Genomic DNA, 18,965 nt, shown 5'->3' with positions numbered 1-18,965 from the left:
TACTCGGTTGGTCTGCTTGCTACCTGTCTCAGGCCAGTAGATGTATGCTAATCAATCATGTTCTTGGCAGCATCCCAATTCACTCGATGGTGGCAGCTCATATCCCTTCTCAGATTCTGGATAAATTGGAAGCAAAGATGACTGATTTTTTCTGGGGCTAGCAGGATGGAAAAAAGAAGCTTCATTGGTTGAGCTGGCTCAAAATTTCTCGTCCAAAAGAGGAGGGTGGGCTGAGCATCCATAAACTCAGGGAGGTGATTAAAGCCTTGAGATTCAAGATGGCGTGGACGTTGCTGTCATGCTCTGCCTCCAGTATCTAGGCTGTTTTTGTCATCTCAAAATACGGTCAGCCTCTTCAAGTGGATCCTGCTTCTATTCGTCAACAAGGTACTTCGCCTATGTGAAAACATGTCGTTAAAATGTCCCACCTCACTGAAAATGTCTCTCAATGGGCCATCAGTCAGGGGAATCTGAATTTTTGGAAATGCAATTGGTACGATCTGGGCCCCTTAGTTAATCTCACCCTTCAGTCCATCTCAGAGGGATTTCTTCACCTGTCTATCAGGGAGGTCCTCAATCAAGATGGGGCCCACATTCCAAGGCCTATCGCTGCTCTCTTGCCAGAGGACATCTTGGATCATATTACTGTCGAAGGTTTCTGTACTTCGCCTGGGCCGGACGAGCGTTTCTGGCCCCACGACCGCTCGGGCAACTTCACGGTTAAATCTACCTGGGCTCTTTGTAGAGCTAAATACAAAAGTCTGCAGTGGTCTAACAGAATCTGGAACCCCTTTCTCCCCCTGAAGATTTTGATGCTTGTTTGGCGTTTGACCCAAGGCGCGATCCCGATGGATGACAAAATTCAGGGGCGTGGTGTCAGTCTTACGTCTAAATGTTGCTGCTATGACCTCCATCATTCTCCTTACGACCCGTTTCTGGAGACCATTAACCACATCTTCATTAACGGGTTCCTTTCTGACCGAGTGTGGTCGTTTTTCAACAGTATCTTCAATTTCCTCCTTCTACACTAGGATTCGGTCTGCAAGAGACTTTCTTCTTAGTGGAATGTTCTGCCCACTAGTAAGAGTCCTTCCCGTATTCAATGTGCAATCCCCTGCCTCATTCTTTAGGAGCTTTGGAACGCGAGAAATGCGGCTCGCTTTGACAATGTCCACCCGACAGTGGCTAGAATCGTCAACCGCATCTTTTGGTGGCTTGGAAGAATTAGCTACCAACGCCCTGGAGCCAAAACCTTTTCTAGAGCTGACCTCTCCTCTCTTCATCATCTCAACATTCGGCATTGCACCCCTGCCCAGAGATCTTTTCAGGTGGTAAAGTGGTCCAGACCATAGGTGGGTTAGATAAAAGTCAATATTGATGGAGTCGCGTTGGGGAATCCAGGTGATTCTGGAGGTGTTGGGATTGGCAGGGATTCCTCCGGCTCCTTTCTCTTTGCTTTCTCCCGTAGGTATGGTGTCGGGACTAACAATAGAGCGGAGCCCAGGGCCCTTTTCGATGCAATGCATATTTGTATTAACCGGGGTTATAATCGGATTTTCCTGGAATCTGATTCGAAATTCGTGGTCGATGCGTTCTTAGGAAAATCTTCCCCGTCTTGGAAATGGAGATACTGGTAGACCCGAATCAATGATTTGAAGGCAAGGGGCACTTTTGTGATTTTTACTTGTTCCGAGGGAAGGTAACGGCCCTGCCAATGGGCTTGCCAAGGCTGAGGCATCGTCCCGACAAAACTCTACCTACCTCGCTTTCTCTGAGCTCCCAAGAGTAGTTAAAAGGCTATACAGATTAGATACGATGGGAATAGGATCCTTGAGAGAAATCTGAGAGCGGAGCTCTTTTCTGTGGTGTGTTGTACAGGGTTGGTATTGTTCTCCTGGCTCCTTTTTGTCCCCAGGAGTCCCCCATGTTCTGTATATTTTGTGCTTAATATTTAAAAAAAAAAAAAAAAAAACAATAGCCTTTCATGAAAAGACTTGACTCTCTGTCCTATGGCGGTTATTTCTGTACCCATTCAGACAGAAACAGTTATCCAACAGTAAAAACGTATCCACATGAGAGACACGTGATATATGTGTCACATGTACAATTATGTCACAACTACTCTCAATCAACAAAAAGGTAATAAAACAATAGGGTAGACCCTAGTTCAATTCCAGTTGTACCATGGCCCAAAAAGTTTGAACCGTGTGCCAAAAATATTAAGGCTCTTTTTGCTCCTTACGACGATGTGCACGTGTGAAGTGCTAAGTGTGCCTAATAAAGTGCCAAAAAGCGCCTAAGCAGCCCTACAGCCCACGCTGCACGTGGACAGTGCGAGATATTTGAACCGTGGTTACATAAGCAAAAACCTCTTCTCTTATCAACTGGCTATACACGCTATTTATGGAAAGTTTAAATAATTAATATATTTATTTACTTTCTAAAAATAACTTTAATTTTTTAAATTTATTTTTAATATAAAAAACACAACATCTAAACTGTCCATACATTTTACGAAATGAGTTTAAAGCATGGGCCCAAAAATAAAGCAGATCCAAAGCTTAAAAGAATTGAGCATCTTTTATTGAAAACTTTTTAGGGGCCACACAGGTTTTGAACTAAGCTGATATTTGTGTTTTGCTTTCATCTAGGTTCATATGATCTTGTCAATAGGTTGCATGGCAAATAAGTGTCACAGTGGGCCCTAAGAAAGTATCAACAGTGGCGTCATTGTCCCCATTATTTTTTGTGGTGTGGTCTATAAGAACTCTATAAGGTGGGCTGTATTGATCAAGGGTCTGGATCATCTTAAGGGTTGGATAATATGATCGGGTGTACCAGTGGGCCCCAATAAGTATGATGTATCTAAAATTCGTATAGGGGTGGAATGCTTGATCTGTAACTCATACAGAATCTCAATGTGACTGGGATTGCAATTCGTGTGGAGCCTTTGGGGAGAGGAGTTTTGATGGGTTTCAAACTCCTCATCCCTCTCTGTATATATTGGTGTTGGGCCCCCAATCCAACACCAACCGATAGAAGCAAAAGCCCATCGTATCTTCTCTAAAAGGTGTAAGGAAAGGAAGACCTCAACATCCCATTTTTACAGCGATGGCATCATAGCAAGCTAAGCCATCTCCTTCTTCAGATCTCCATATCCAATGCACAGTAGATCCTTTGGCAATTCCGCATCTTGATCTTACATGGTCCTACCTCAAATTTGGGCTAATGTCATAAAATGATCTCATGAAATGGATGGATTGTGTAGACATAATACACACATAATGATTGTGTTGACCTAACCCAAATTACAACTCTATATGATGCTCGGGCAGGAATATGACCCTTGATGCACAACTACAATGTTGTAAATGTAGCATATATTAATTAAAATTAAAACAGCTAAACTGTACAAAACACCATCAAGAAGTTACAGTTCCAAGGTAAGATTGCTTGAATGATTATAGCTTCTAATTGATAAACACTTGATCCTTGATATAGAATTATATATTGGATATTTTCTACATTAAGCCATGGGAATATATATAAACCAACCTGATGGTCAAATAATAATTTGTTGGTATCATCCTGGATTTAGAAAGTTGAATTAATCTTTTAATATAAGTGTTTGCTAGGTCCAATCAAGAGCCTATTTTTGTGGCACACTTACACTTTTATATGGGGTAGGGCACAAATAATCTCATTGTTAAACCCAATAGTAGAGATGTTTCATCTTAATTTGTCATCAATTACTCATATAAAATAAACATAAAATAATGTTAACAATTACAAATTATCACAGAAGATGAATATATTGAGATTCATAGAATAGATTATCCTTTGACTTCAGATGTAGAGAGGGTCGCGGACAGTTACATGGCCAAGATGGATTAGAAAAGGACCGGTCAACAACAAAAGTGATCCGGACTGTCGGACCTTGAATCAGTCATATCTCGCAATCCGGAATAAGTTATCAGACGTAAAATATATGATTTTGGGGTAGAACGAGCTACTGTAGCCACCCAACCCCGCCACGCTAGGTTGCCTAAGCCAGATTTGCGAAATACCACCAGATCGACGGTCGTTTCCCTATTTTAATTCTGTTTTTACTATAAATAGTAAGTTTTAATTTGATTATAACTCTTCATCCATTGGGCTTTAGGAGTTGCGTCCAACGTGAAAAGAGCTTAGAAAAATTAGGAGAATAGCTTGGTGAAGCCAAATAGGACACTTACTATTTTTGGCCGAAAACCTTGCACACTAGTAGACATTACGATTGTCTATAAATAGTAAGTTTATTATTTACAGTAAGTCATGAATTCTAGGAGTTTTAGTTGTAGTTTGATTCTGATTTCTTCCCATTGCTTGGTACCCCTATTTAAAGGGTTGTGAACTCGTTTTGGTTCATCAATCAATTAACTTTCGAATTTATTAGAATTTATTTCTATTTTCTTGCTTTCTTTCATCATGGATTTAAGAAGTCTCTATGAGGAGTTCAGAGAAGCTCCATGGATTCAGAGTAGTTATCCTCTTGAGGAAGACAGTGCTCGACCTCACGTCCTTTCCTGCGTCAACTTTCCGAGGACAACTAAAAAAATCTCTCTCATTGAATCCATATACATGTAAGATTAAGATAACAGATCTCATGCTAATGTCTGAAAACATCATCCAAATAACTCACACCATTATACAAGACAATATGAAAACCATAAAAAGAAAATGAACTTTCAAGCAAGCAATCTCTACGTCAACATGTTGTTTGGTCCTGTCGCCTCACATGCACTTTAAGACTCTCTCCTGCCAAAGCAACATTTGGCAAATCAAAACTGGGATTAAAAATTTGATAATGACGTACTGCGATTTGCTTTTTCAAATCTAAACAAGTGGTTGAAGCATATTTACACTAAACTCATTGCATAAATAAATCCCAAATTCAGTTGATGAAGCAAAATGGAAAAGAAAAATGAAAAAAGGATTGATTCCATAAGTTAATAAAACAAAATAAATAGTTTTGAGTTGCATTGCAATAATGTGTCCTGTGTTCTGTTTTACCTAATACACGGGTGCACCCTACATCTAGACGTGATTGGCAGATCCTGGGGAATTTCAGGTATAGATATTATGTAACTCAGTTTGAGTAGGATTAGAGCAGGGCATACATAAAACTCATTTAGAGGTGGCTCCTTATTGTATTATATTTTTTGTAGAAATACAAGAGAGAATTAATCTAAAAATAAGAAAGAAATCCTTTCCCACATCAGTTACTACGTCCTTAGAGTTTCCAAGGATCTTTATTAGATTTGCCACTGGCCGACCAGGTCCAGTAGTTGTCTCTAGAATGTGCCGAAGATGCTCACTGTTTGACTCATTTGGATCTTCAATTATTTCAAAGTTAAAAACTCGAAAGCTCAACTCGACTCAATATCCAGCTAGGTCAGGTTGACTCAAAAATTCAACTCGACTCAATATTTAATAATTGAACTCCAAATTTACTGACGCTAATGCTAGACACTTAAAATACTGTGTATAATAAAGTTTGTGATTTTTAACCTATACCATTAATTGGTCAGCTAGTAAATGCCATTGGCTGGCATGGTTGAGGTTGTCAGTATAAGTCACCAAATTTTGGAACTATGATTAAGTGATCCACATGCCAATACTCTACATTTAAGATGTACGTGCATTGCTCAGTAACGATTGGAACAGGGCATTTGTAGGATAGAACACATGCATATAAAGTCGAGCCAGGTTTGTTGGGGGCTAAAATGACTTATGGCCAGGTTGGTTTGGGTTAAAATGACTTCAAACCCAAGCCCAGCCTGATAATTTATTGAGCCACACATGACCGGCCAAAACCTGGCCCATGGGCAACTGGCCCATAGAGTCAGGCCAACTGGCCCATAGCTATCCCTAGTTAAAGGATTGGTATCTCATTTGCCAAATGCCCAACAAGAACCCCACCTGACCCAACTCCCTGATCGTTGGCTAGATGAATACTTTAGTTTTTACTGGGAGTATCTCCACCCAACCAGCTACCTCACAGGGGTGCTAGTGCCCGTCCTCTGTAGATGTGGCATATATACATGCCAATTTGGACCTCCTAAAATTGTTGGCTGAGGTGGGTGAAGCTTAACCAAAGGATTTGGTGGGCTACCACATGAATAGGCCACAGTGAAGAAGCAAAGCCATTAGATTGTTGATCAACTCTGAAAATAAGCAATAGCCAACATTCAAAAAGAAAAATTCACAATCAAATGGACACCAGTGTATGAACCCATAATAATCTGATGGATGCTGCTGAAATCACAATCTAAAACTACAAAGGATTAAGTCATCATTGTTCGATTTCAACCATCATAAGACACCAGTGTATGAAGGGATTGATAGCTAAAAGTACACATCTCATGCTAATGTCTGAAAACATTATCCAAAAAACTAACACACACCATTATACATAATACATAATGACAAAGTATGAAAACCATAAACAGGAAATGAACTTTCAAGCCAACAGTCTCTACATCAGCATGTTGTCTGGTCATGTCGCCTCGCATGCACCGACTCTCTCCTACCAAGGCAACAATCGACAAATCAAAACTGGGATTAAAAATTGATAATGACGTACTATAATTTGCTTTTTCAAATCTAAACAAGTAGTTGAAGCATATTTACACTAAACTCATGGTGTAAATAAATATCAAATTCAGTTGATGAAGCAAAATAGAAAAGAAAATTGAAAAAAAGATTGATTCCATGAGTTACTAAAGCAAAATAAATAGTTTTAGTTGCATTGCATTAACATGTCTTGTGTTCTGTTTTACCTAATCCATAGGTGCACCCTACATCTAGATGTGATTGGCAGAGCCGGGGGAATTTCGGGTATAGATATTATGTAACTCAATTTGAGTAGGATTAGTGCAAGGCATACATAAAACTCATTTAGAGGTGGCTCTTTATTGTACTAAGTAAAAGAGAGAATTTATCTAAAACTAAGAAAGAAATCATTTCCTAATCTATACAATTTGTATTAATAAAATCTCATAACCAGATTCAATATATGCATGTGGATCGCCTGCACATTGGACCATTCTGATTCATGGGTCAGGGTACAATCACAATGGCTGCACCTGATGGATGGCTTGATCTTGCACACGAGTACAACATTGGATGAGTAGCGACGTTAGAGTGATTGGGATCTATATGCATGTAGAATCAACCAACCTCTTCTATCATGGCACGTATCGCAATCGATGATTAGAAAGATCACTTGGGCAATACAACATTTGGATTGTGAAGGCTTGAGATATTCAAATCTCAAAACATCCTTGAACATTCAAAGAAAAGATAGTGCATGTTAAGAGCTGTCCATGTGGCTGCATGCTTAGAGGATCATAACCATTGCTCTAGTGAACCCTTTCCCAGATAGACAAGAGCCCAAAAATAGCACTGGCAAGCTCATTCTTACTGTTTGAATGGTGGCCATCAAGCTGGAAGCCAAAATGATCAAAAGTTCACGATCAACAGGGAGCAATCAGACTGGTGCCACTTATCCAATCACACATTCATGTGGGACAATTCATATAGGTAGATGAAGTAATGGCCTCAGACATTCTTGGTTGGGGCATTTCAACCAACAACTAACATGCATGATATGCAGGAGACAGTATTGCCTAGAGCTAATCAAGAGGAGGGAAATCAACGAAAAAAAAAAAAACTCACGGGCTTTTGTAGAGACGCTGAATTTGCCCTTCCATTCCGTTGGTGGAAGAAACAAGCAACTAAATCCACCTGCCTTTGATAGATCACTAATTTATTTCGATTGAGGGTATATGTTGAATCTTATGCCAATCCTCTCCGCCATTTTCCTGCATTCTGGCCTTGAATTCATTTCGCGTGTACAGCATCTCCAATTTCTTGAGGGTAGTCACGTGTTGAAGTCCTTCTGGAAGCATCTTTAAATGATAGCAGCCCCCAATCAGCAAATGTAAAAGCATCGGCATTGCTCCTTCCTCCACTCTCCACTCTTCCAATTCAGGTAACCCTGTAACATGCAAGGATTCGAGTTGAGGAAACCCTTGTGCAGAGCAGACCATTTCCTTTCCCACGTATGAATAATCATGAAATCTGAGAATCCGAAGGTTGGGTAGTTTCTCCAATGTCGCCATCGGGTCTTCCATTAACTCGGAGTCTTCCAAAGTAAGCTTGGTGAGGTTAGGTGAGAATTCATTCGACTCAGGTAGCTTCTCTAACTTTCCCATCAAATACATCTTTTTCAAACGCAGGTTATGTGAAATAGGCATAAAAACGGGAATAGTACTGTACCATGCCAACCACAAAGACTGGAGGCGGTCCAATCTGGGAAGAGAGTTGGACAATCCCTCTGCATGCCTTCTCCGGTGGATCCCCCCTATTCCCAGTTTCTTTAGATTAGTTAGCTTCTCCAAACAATCCCCTATCCAATCGCCAGCATTCACGTGTTTTAGAGTCTGGAGATTAACTAAAGAATCAAGTCCGAGTGATGGACGCCCCACTATTTTAGACCACACATTCACATGCCTTAATTGTTGCATCTTCCAAATAAAAGTGGGTATGTAAAATGGCTGAATTGATGATTTTACATAAAGCGTTTCTAAATTGTGGAGATTGCTCATGGATGATGGGAGGCTTACTACGACCGAATCACACCCATTTAAGCAACAGTCACAGCTGTCCACGCCAGTTAAGCAGAAGCCAAGGTATCTCAAGTGGATCAGTGTACCTATTTCTTTTGGAAGCTTTCTCATTCTCATATAAGATATATCTAACACCCTAAGCAAACTGAATCCTCTGAAAAGAAACTGCTCTTGCTTTTTTTCAACTTCTCCCTCCGTTAAATCGATCCATAACAGTGAACGAAGGTGTGAGTTGGTGCGATTTAAACAAGTGTACTTACTAGGTGCCTGATGAATAGCAAGACGGCGCGCTTTTGATGGAGAGAGAGGATTTGTATGTTCTTGATGAACGTCTAGGAATTTGTCTTCCTTGGCTTTTGAAATGGAGAGTTCACGTAAGAGATCATGTATGCGGCAGCTTTTAATTCCACCAACGGAATTACTTTTTGACACTTGAATCAGGCTTCTATGGATCAGCTCCTCCATGCAAAATTCTGCAGCTTCCTCCACCGTTTCTTCCCCTGTTGCCTCTACAAATCCTTCTGCAGTCCACAGGTGAATCAATTTCTTAGCACTGATCTCATGGTCTTCTGGAAAAACACCCAAGTACAGAAAGAGTGGCTTCAGTCGGTAAGGTAGATCTTCATAGCTCAAATCCAATATTCTTCTGATTGGAGATTCATCACCAACCAATTGCGAGCTAATTCTCTTTTGCACTTTCTCCCACTCATTTGAATTCATTGGTTTCCTTGATAGTAAGCTCCCTATCACGACAATAGCAAGAGGCAGACCACCGCATTTTTCTACAATCATTCTTCCTATCTTCTCTAAATTTTGCGGGTAATGGATACCCTGTTCTAAGAATGCTTTTTTGCAGAACAATTTCCATGCGTCTTCATCTCCTAAAAGCTTCAGCTCGAGGGGAGAGCTCCGTGCATCTGCATATGAAGCTACCTCTCTGTTGCGGGTGGTGAGTAGGACTCGACTTCCGTTATTCGTATCTGGAAAAGCAGCCACTAAAGACCCCCACGCTTCAGTCTTCCATATATCGTCCAAAACCAGAAGATATCTCTTCTCCTTCAAATGATTGGAAAGCTTCTCTCTCAACTGAACAGCATTCATCTTCTCCACCATATCAAGCTCTTCTTTAGAAAGAGTCATGAAATCTTTTATAAGTTTTTGCAAAAGATCTTTCACAACATATTCTTCAGATACAAAAATCCAAGCACAGCAATCGAAATGTTTCTTAACTGCATCGTTATTATAAACTTTAATGGCAAGAGTGGTCTTGCCCAGACCACCCATTCCAACCACAGAAACCACACAGCGTCGTAAATCAACATCGATCAACCGTCCCACCAATGCCTTTATGTCTTCTTCAAAACCGACGACTTCTGTCTCTCCAAAGAGAGGAGAAGTTTGCCTTTGCTCGCGCAGACTTTCACCCCTGGAGCTGCTTCCTTCTTCGACTCTGCTAATATCTTTAATGCCATACCTTTCCGTGCTTGCAGAGATCTCCTGGATTTTATTCTTTATCCGTTCGATCCCATTGCTGATCTCATGTCGAGCCGATAATTCAACATTGATGAACATGCACCTTTTGAGGGAACCAACGAACCCACTTCTCCTTTTTTGTTCTATTCTGAGGATGAAGGTGTCGACGATGTCTTCTGCATCATAAGCAACATCTCTCACATCTGCCACCCAATTCTTCACTCTTTCATCACCACTTTGTTTTGCGTCAGCGTCTTTCAAGAAACACCGCATCCGCCTCAATTCTCTCTCGACCGACTCGACCTGATCACGCACTTGGTAGAGGGAAACTGCCTCTTGAACCAGGAAATCACTGAGTTTTCCTAAAACCAAGGAAACAGCAGCCTCAACAGCCATCTTCTTAGTCTCTTTCTTCTTCTCACGAGAAACTTCAATCACTTGCCCAAAACTCACAGATGCAGAATGAGAGATAGCCTTCTCTCAGACATCCTTTCTTTCACAATTATTCTTTCACTTGCTTTGGCCAATCAAAGCAGAATCCAATTCTCTCTTGTTTTAAAAGGAAAGCATAATGTAGCCTTGAGTCCTCTTCTTTTCCCTTGCTTTTTTCCTTCCCACGTTATTCCTTCCCTCCACCTCTTTCAAAAAATAAGTTTTGGGATGCAATCGAAACCGTTCATCTGATGGCTGTCATTATGGATGGGGATTCCAGATTGGAAGATCGTGGCCCCTTGAGCCTTCCTTGCAGAAACGTGGACAGTTGTGAGGAATGTTCCCATTTGAAGAGTAAAAAATGGGATGAAGGGTTAAAGCACAATTTGTCAAGAAGAGGGTAAAAAAAAAGCGTGGCTAGATACCACAAGATTTGAGGAGTTCCAAGCCATGCCATCTGAGTCGGTCCGATATGTCCAACGGTCTTATCAACAATAGTGGGTCCACGAGTACAAAACTAATGCATGAAGACACTATTTGTTGTCGTCAGATTTTGGGCCAACGGATATGACAGATATAATTCATCGTAAAGGTATGCCCACCATTACTCCCGTGAATATCAGAGAGAAGTGGGCAACCATGTTGCTGTAACCTGCTATGAACCCTTTGATGCCTAAGTTAAGCTGATAAACTTGGACCAAGGATTAGACGGTTGGTTTTTAAGCTTACATCTTCTTGTTTGGGGTAGTTGGTCCTTTGGCAGTTTTAAAACTGTCATGTCTTAATGGGATACACTAGATAGCTTCTATTTGGGTATGAAACTACTTCTGAAAGTGTCATCGAGTCTGTCTCAGTTGGCGTGATCTTCGATCGAGATCAGGACGAGCTCTATATTTCTAGATCTGGGCGTAATTCCCTCCGGGTTACTTGTACCATCTTAGCGTTGTTCGGTTGGATCAGTTTGAAACATGGGAGAGCTCGGATCTAAACTTCTTGCCTTACGGATCTTTCGCCTGTGTTATAGATGTTCATGGTGAAACGAATCTTCCCCCACTAAGCTCTTTCCTCAAACAGCTCAACTCAGGGCTCGTCCCTTCGTTGAGAGAGTTGCTCATTTTATCTCTGAGCCCTATGCTCTAGACAGCTCTGCTCAGAACCTGCCCTGGGCCTTCGACCACCTCGGTTTCCATTCTCTCATAATTATCGATCATTCTTCCTGACTCAGGGGCCCGCCGCCGCCGCCCCCCCCCCCCCCAAGCTCATCTTGTACGAGTTCAAGAAGTAAGATCTTAAACTAGTTTTAAAGTGTGTGAATTCAAATTCAAATTAAATTTTTGCAGCCCAGTCTTTTTTGAATTTTAAATTGACCCTGGGTTTGTTATTTGCTGGAAGCATGATTATGAACGTGGGATATGAGGAGGCGTGCATTAATGAAAGATCGTCATTCAGATCCTTGACAAACGGCGGGCTGACAACTATCATTCGAGCCATCACGCTATTGGTTGAGTGAATCCCTTACTACCATGTGGAGGGGCGTGCTAGTCAAAGCATCACCTTAAGATCCTCTGCTGACATGTTGCACTGTTCAAGAGTAAATGTGCTGTCAAGAAAGTTCTATAAATACCCCGATCCCCCTCATTCCTTTTATTTGTTTTTTTTAGAAGACCGAGTTCTGCCAACCTACGTCCGGTCTCACCTCAGTCAAAAAATTTTTGAAGTCCTCTGGTTCTTATTAGTCCCCATCCCGGAGCACTTTTTCGGTACGCTAGGCCTTTCCTTTTCTCCTTCTCCCTTCTTCTTCCCTCTCTCCCTGATGTCTTCTGGGGAGGATTTGGGGTGGTCACAATCTCTAACCACTTCCAGGAGGAGTCAGTGAATGGGATGTGTAATTTTAGGTCCCTGGTCGTCGTTGAGTCCTCCAAGTCTAATCCCTTAAGGCCTCCGCCCCCTTCTATCGAATCTGGTCGATGGAGATTTCTCTCCTACCAAGGTGGCCTCCTGGTATTCTAGTGACCTAGTTCTTATTACTGACACCTTTGTGTCAAGGATGAGTATAGCGACCTAGACTCCCTTAGATTAGAGTTGTCGATTCCTAGCTTGGTGGGACTTCGTCTCCCCCGAGTTGGGGAAGTCCCTAGTTGACCTCCCAGGGGTGAGGTCGCCTTATACTCCGTATTTTTTTCCTTGTGCCTCAGTTTGCCTCTCCACCCCATATAAGAGAGGTCTTATGTAGTCTTTGAGTCGCCCCTGGTCAGTTAAATCCAAATGTTTGGCGAACTATCTTCTGTTGCTCCATCCTCTCGCAGTTAGTCGAAAATTCTGAATTCATAGTGAATGAACTCATCCACTTGTACAAAAGCAAGAGCAACTCAGGCTCGCACGGTCGGTACTACTTTTCTTCTTGGTTGGGTAAGGGTCAAGCCATCATTACCAACAATATGTCCTCTAATAAGGGTTGGAAGGAGAAATGGTTCTTCATGTCAAGAGAGTGAGAGACTCTGTTGGCAGAGCTAGAGGGTTTGAGGTCTCGAGTTCTAACGTCCTTCACCCTGCTAGGTCGGGAACACTCTTAGCTGCTTCACTTGTACTTTATTAAAAAAAATTTGCCGACGTCATGTTTTTCTTTGCCATGTTTCCCTGATTACAGCCCAGCCTATCCATATACCACCAGCACTAGATCAAGATTGTTTGGGAGCCACTTGCTGAGCAGCATGACCACAGAAAGTTGGTGACTCCTACACTCCTTCATCAGTTTGGCTTCACTCTAGCTAGTGAGTCTTCGTAATTTTTTCACTATCTACTCGATTACTCTTAAGGATGCAGTCTTACTTATATATCTTCTCTTTTGCAGAGATGTCTAGTCACCCGCAGCCGCGAAAAAAGAAGATGCCAACTACGGCTGAGATGGAGTTGTTACTATATCAAGAGACCTAACTTCAATTAACCCATATGTCATCAAGTTTTTCCTTATTATCTCCACCCATTCCTTTGCCCTTTTAAGCCTTTAATTTATACCATATCACTCCTAACCAATACAACTAGACTTTTCTCTTTCTCGTCTTATTACCTATTTGTGTTGGAAGTGAAATATCATAAAGTATGTCCGTTTTTTTGTCGGCAATGAAATTACCTTAGATGCATAATCACGATCATATTTTTTGTTGCTTGAAAACAAGCATGGTGATGAAGGAAAGCTCACCAAATGTGCCAATTCTTAGCCTAAGGGAAGAGAACATTATATAGACTATAAGATTTTTAAATTTAGTGAATCACAATTTTTAAGAGGGGAAATATTTCTTTAGGGTTAGGGCTTGAGAGGAGAGGGATGTATCTCATATGAAAATCTTACACCTATTTATAGTCCTCTATCATTGAGATATCCTAATTAATGATAAACTCTAATATCTCTTATATTATGGTGATAATAAGGTCATTGAAATATCATGCTCATTTCTAATGAGAATATCCAATCTACACCCTCTAATCCAATAACTCCAGTGTTAGACCTCGAAGACTGTAATCCTCTCTGGGGTATGGCATAGCATCAAACCACAAGTGGACTTGATTTGACACCTTAGATAAGTCTTCTGTACATCATTACCACCATGTGATTATCAAAGATCTTCCTCTAACCTATCTACGTGCCCTAATCTTTATTTGGCTACTTTACCAACTTGCTTTTGACCTAGCCAAATCTGTGCACATGATCTTGAGAATGCATATTAAAGTAGCTTCATGATCACAACCTTGCCACGTAGCGTAGAGCAATAAGAACATTAGAGTCACCTACAAGAATAGCCTACTCACGCAACTATTGAATTGGAATGGATACATTACTTGTAGGTAACTTAACTTGCATCATGTTTTGCTCTCAATTCACACTCATAAATGATCCACATTCATCCTCTTATACACTATCTCCATCAATCAAATGATCTATCCTTGCTCTATACATTGGCTTGTATGATCTGATTGAGTAGGGAGTTTATCGTGCAGATTTTTGTGAGATCTCATCTTAATTCTTTAATAAATTTGGTTAAAGATACATCTCATATGTACATGTATCTCAATATGCATCGCTCCCACTGTGCATAATGGTCTATAATGTGTGAGAAGCAGAGCAAGCTTTTAATCGCCAAATGTTGGCTACATCTCATTATGATGGCCAATTTGAATATCTATGAATAAATTGTAATGAATTAATCACATCTATATAAATAAATCTAAACATCAAAAATCTCAATATAATCCAATCGATACATATTTACGCGCGTCAATAACATTTTGATGACCATCTAAAAAAAGCCAAACTGACTATCTATGGATAAATTATAATGAATTAATCACATTTATATAAATAAATATAAACATCAAAAATCTCAATATAATCCAATTGATACATATTTACGTGTGTCAATAATATTCTAATGACTATCTGGAAAAAAAATCGCAACAATTAGATAATATTCTGATGACCATTCGAAGAAAAAAAATCACACCAATATATTGTTAGGAAATTGTGAAAGCACACAAAGATGAATCAAGTAGAGTATTCCAATCGTAACAATCAAGTCCAATCACAAAGACTTCGAATTTAACATGGAAAAACCCTTTCAAAAAAAAACCATGGCACAAAGTGACATATATCACTATGAAAGAAGAAATTACAAGAGATAGAGAGAATACCCGATTCGAACAAGCCTCGAATAAACCTAAGCTAAACCCTTGAAACCCTGTGAATGAATTTGAAAGCCTTTGATAAACCCTAATCCCAATTACACCCATATTTATAGCATTTAGGAGAATCACAATCGGAATTAGAAACAAATCTTGTAAATATACAACTCTGCGTAACTCTGCGTGATAGTTCGATGGGACTTTGATGGCATTGAACCCCTTCGATGTCATCAAATATAACACAAAAACGTTCTAGCGACAAAACATGAAAATTCTGAATTTTCTCGATGGTACTTCGATAGGTCTTCGATGTCATTGAACTAACTTCGATGGAACTTCACTAGATGGCATTGCGCAAGACACCTAAAGAGTCCAACAACCAACATGTGAAATTTTAGATTTTCCTGATTGCATCGAGCAACTGTTCGATGGCATCAAACAGGGTTTGATGGCATCGACTGGTCTGTCCATGGCATTGACAGACCCTATTGTTGAAAAGATTTGAGACATCAATAACAATCTCTACCATGTCTTCAATCTTCGTTCTTTATAGCTTCTTGTCCTCTTCTCTAATTTTCGCCTTGCATCACAGCTCCACTGTTGCTTCTCTTGCACTATCTATCTTCTTTTTACGCCTTCGCTAAGCCGAGAGAAGTTGCACATAACTTGAACTTCTCTTAGGGAACCACCTTAATGAGCATGTCCATTAGATTCACACTGGTGTGAATCTTTTTTAGAGTCATGCTTCCTTCCTCAAGCACCTGTAAGATAAAATGGTGATGAACATTAATATGTTTAGTACGTGAATGATAAACTGAGTTTTTAGCCAAATTGATCGTGCTTTCACTATCACAATTAACTAGCACAGCCTCCTGTTGAAACCCCAACTGATTTATCATCCCTCTCAGCCAAAGACCTTCCTTGAATGCCTTCGTCACTACCATATATTCAACTTTAGTTGTGGAAAGAGCCACCACAGACTGAAGCTTCGACATCCAACTAATCGCTGCACTCGCTAACACAAACGAGTAACCAGAAGTTGAGCTTCTACTGTCCATACTGCTTGCATAATCAGAATCCACATACCCTTCTGACTTGGCCCCTGTTTTCTCAAAAGAAAAGACGTAGTCCTGCATACCTCGAATTTATCAAAGTAGCCATTTCACCGCTTCGCAGTGTTGCTTTCTAGGGTTAGATATGTATCGGCTAACAACACCTACGGCACGTGAAATATCTGGTCTCGTATAGACCATACTATACATCAAACTACCAACCGCATTTGCATAAGGCACACAAGACATATCATGTTTTTCTTAATCGATTTTAGGACACCGTTATAAAGATGGCTTGAAGTGAGCCATGTAAGGAACACTAACTGGATTTACTTGTCCATCCCATGCTTGATCAACAACTTCTCAAGGTATTCTGCCTGAGATAACCAAAGCCTGCTCCTGTTCTTCTCTCTCTCTCTCTCTCTCTCTCTCTCTCTCTCTATATATATATATATATATATATATATATATATATCAATGCTGAGAACCTTCTTTGTAGCCCCAGATCTTTCATCTCGAATGTCCTTAATAACGGAGTCTTCAGTAAATTGATTTCAGATATTTTAAGAATGGAGATCAACATGTCATCAACATACAACACTAGAATAATGAACTTTTCATCATTCAATGTCTTATAATAAACACGATGATCATATTCACTCCTAGTGAACTTCTGACTCACCATTAAAAGAATCAAACTTTTTATATCACTGCCTAGGCAACTGTTTCAGGCTATACAATGACCTCTTTAACCTGCAAACCTTGTTATATACCCATTTTATTTCGTAGCCTTCTGGTTGTTTCATATAGATCTTCTCTTCCAATTCCTCATGTAAGAAGGCAGTCTTCACATTCATTTACTCCAGCTCGAGATTGTATTGAGCAATCAGCGCCAATGCGAATATGATAGATACTTGCTTCACAATCGGCGTGAATAGCTCAGTGAAGTCGACACCTTCTTTCTAAGTATAATCTTTCGTTACCAACCTTGCTTATACCTATGTTATTTCTTCTTGAAGATCCACTTGCACCCAATCGCTTTGCGGCCGATGGGAAGCTCCACCAACTTCCACGTCTCGTTCTTGTATAAGAAATCCATCTTATCATCCATCACTACTTTCCATTTTTCTACTTTAAACTCATCAAGAGCCTCCCGAAGAGTAAACAGATCCCTCTCATCTGTAATGAGGATGTGTATGATATTTGAGTCATCCTTGTATCTCACCGCAACCTGTGATCTTACAGCAGATTTATTTCTTCTTATAGATGGCTACTCCACCTACTCATGTACCTCTGTCTGCGCATCAATTTCTGCCTGAGTATCATCTGTGTTTAACTGAACGTTCACCACCAATTTTTCTGGTACCTTTTGCTCTTCCTTACGGAATAAGGATCCTTCATCGAATTTGACATCACTATTAAGGATAATTTTTTGTATGATCCGGTCGTACAGCCTGTGCCCTTTCACACCACCACCATAGCCAACAAAGATGCATTTTTTGTCCCTTTAACCTAGCTTATCTCTCTTAACTAAATATATATGAGATTAAGCATCACAATAAAAAATACGCAATCCTGAGTAGTCTACTTGTCAACCACTCCACACTTCCTCTAGAATTTTACTATCAATGGCTATAAAATGGGACCGATTCACTAAGTAGCAAGCTTCTTAATAGCCTCAGTCCACAGATCATTGCCCAACCCATCATTAGTAAGCATGCATTGAACACTCTACAAGATAGTCTATTTTATCCTTTCAGCCACACTGTTTTGTTCAGGGGTACGGTGCACTGTGTTGTGCCTTATGATCCCTTCATCTTAACAATATTAATTAAATTTACCTGAAGTTAACTCACCGCCATTACATGTCCTTAGTATCTTCACTTTTTGTCCTGTTTGATTTTCCACCATTGCCTTCCACTGCTTAAAGTTAGTGAAACATCATATTTATTTTTCATAAAATAAACTCATACCTTTCTCAAGTAGTCGTCAATGAATGTGACAAACCATAACAACCATCCACTAGAAACTACGGGCGACAGCCCCCATACATTAGAATGCACATAATCAAGAACACCCTTACATACATGTTTGCCAGATTTAAAAAATAACCTTGAATGTTTACCATATATACAATGCTTGCATATACTTAAATTAAAACTTTTAAAAGCTGGAATTAAATAATGATAAAAAAGTACATTCATACCCCACTCACTCATATGGCCCAAGTTTGTATGCCACATACGTGTAGACGTGAAATCCATTGTAACTCCACCCGATAAAATGCTCCCGATCAACCTGTAAAGATTCTCGTGCCTTTATGCTTTCGTGACTACGAGTGTCCATTTTGAAACTTTAAGGACACCATTGAAACCGGTGAATTTACACCCAATCTCCTTAAGTACACCAAAAGATATCAAGCTCTTCCACATATCAAGAACATGTCTCACCTCGGTTAAGGTACGCTCCATCCCATCAAACATCTTGATGCACACCGATCCAACATCCACAACATTATAGGCATTATCATTGCCCGTAAATACCTGGCCACCATTGTATTCTTTATAACTGGTGAACCAACCTCAATGAGGAGTAATGTGATGTGATGCTACAGTATCCAGAATCCACTCGTCCCTACGATCATCGTGTAAGTGTCCGA

At 40.2% G+C, this 18,965-nt stretch overlaps 1 protein-coding gene across 1 annotated transcript; it reads right to left on the bottom strand.

Annotated features, from left to right (window-relative positions):
• Positions 1–7,734: 7,734 nt before the first annotated feature.
• On the bottom strand, positions 7,735–11,145 carry LOC131216946 (probable disease resistance RPP8-like protein 4). Its single transcript, XM_058211594.1, has 2 exons — positions 8,705–11,145; positions 7,735–8,668 (listed from the first exon to the last, which is right to left on the bottom strand). Exons 1-2 carry the CDS (start codon positions 10,539–10,541, stop codon positions 7,806–7,808), a joined length of 2,700 nt encoding a protein of 899 aa, XP_058067577.1. The 5' UTR covers positions 10,542–11,145; the 3' UTR covers positions 7,735–7,805.
• Positions 11,146–18,965: the final 7,820 nt, after the last annotated feature.

This window comes from Magnolia sinica, chromosome 10 (genome assembly GCF_029962835.1).
Source record: "Magnolia sinica isolate HGM2019 chromosome 10, MsV1, whole genome shotgun sequence".
Lineage (NCBI taxonomy): Eukaryota > Viridiplantae > Streptophyta > Magnoliopsida > Magnoliales > Magnoliaceae > Magnolia > Magnolia sinica.
Note: the sequence above shows the minus strand (reverse complement) of the source record. Positions and strands in the feature narration are given on the sequence as shown.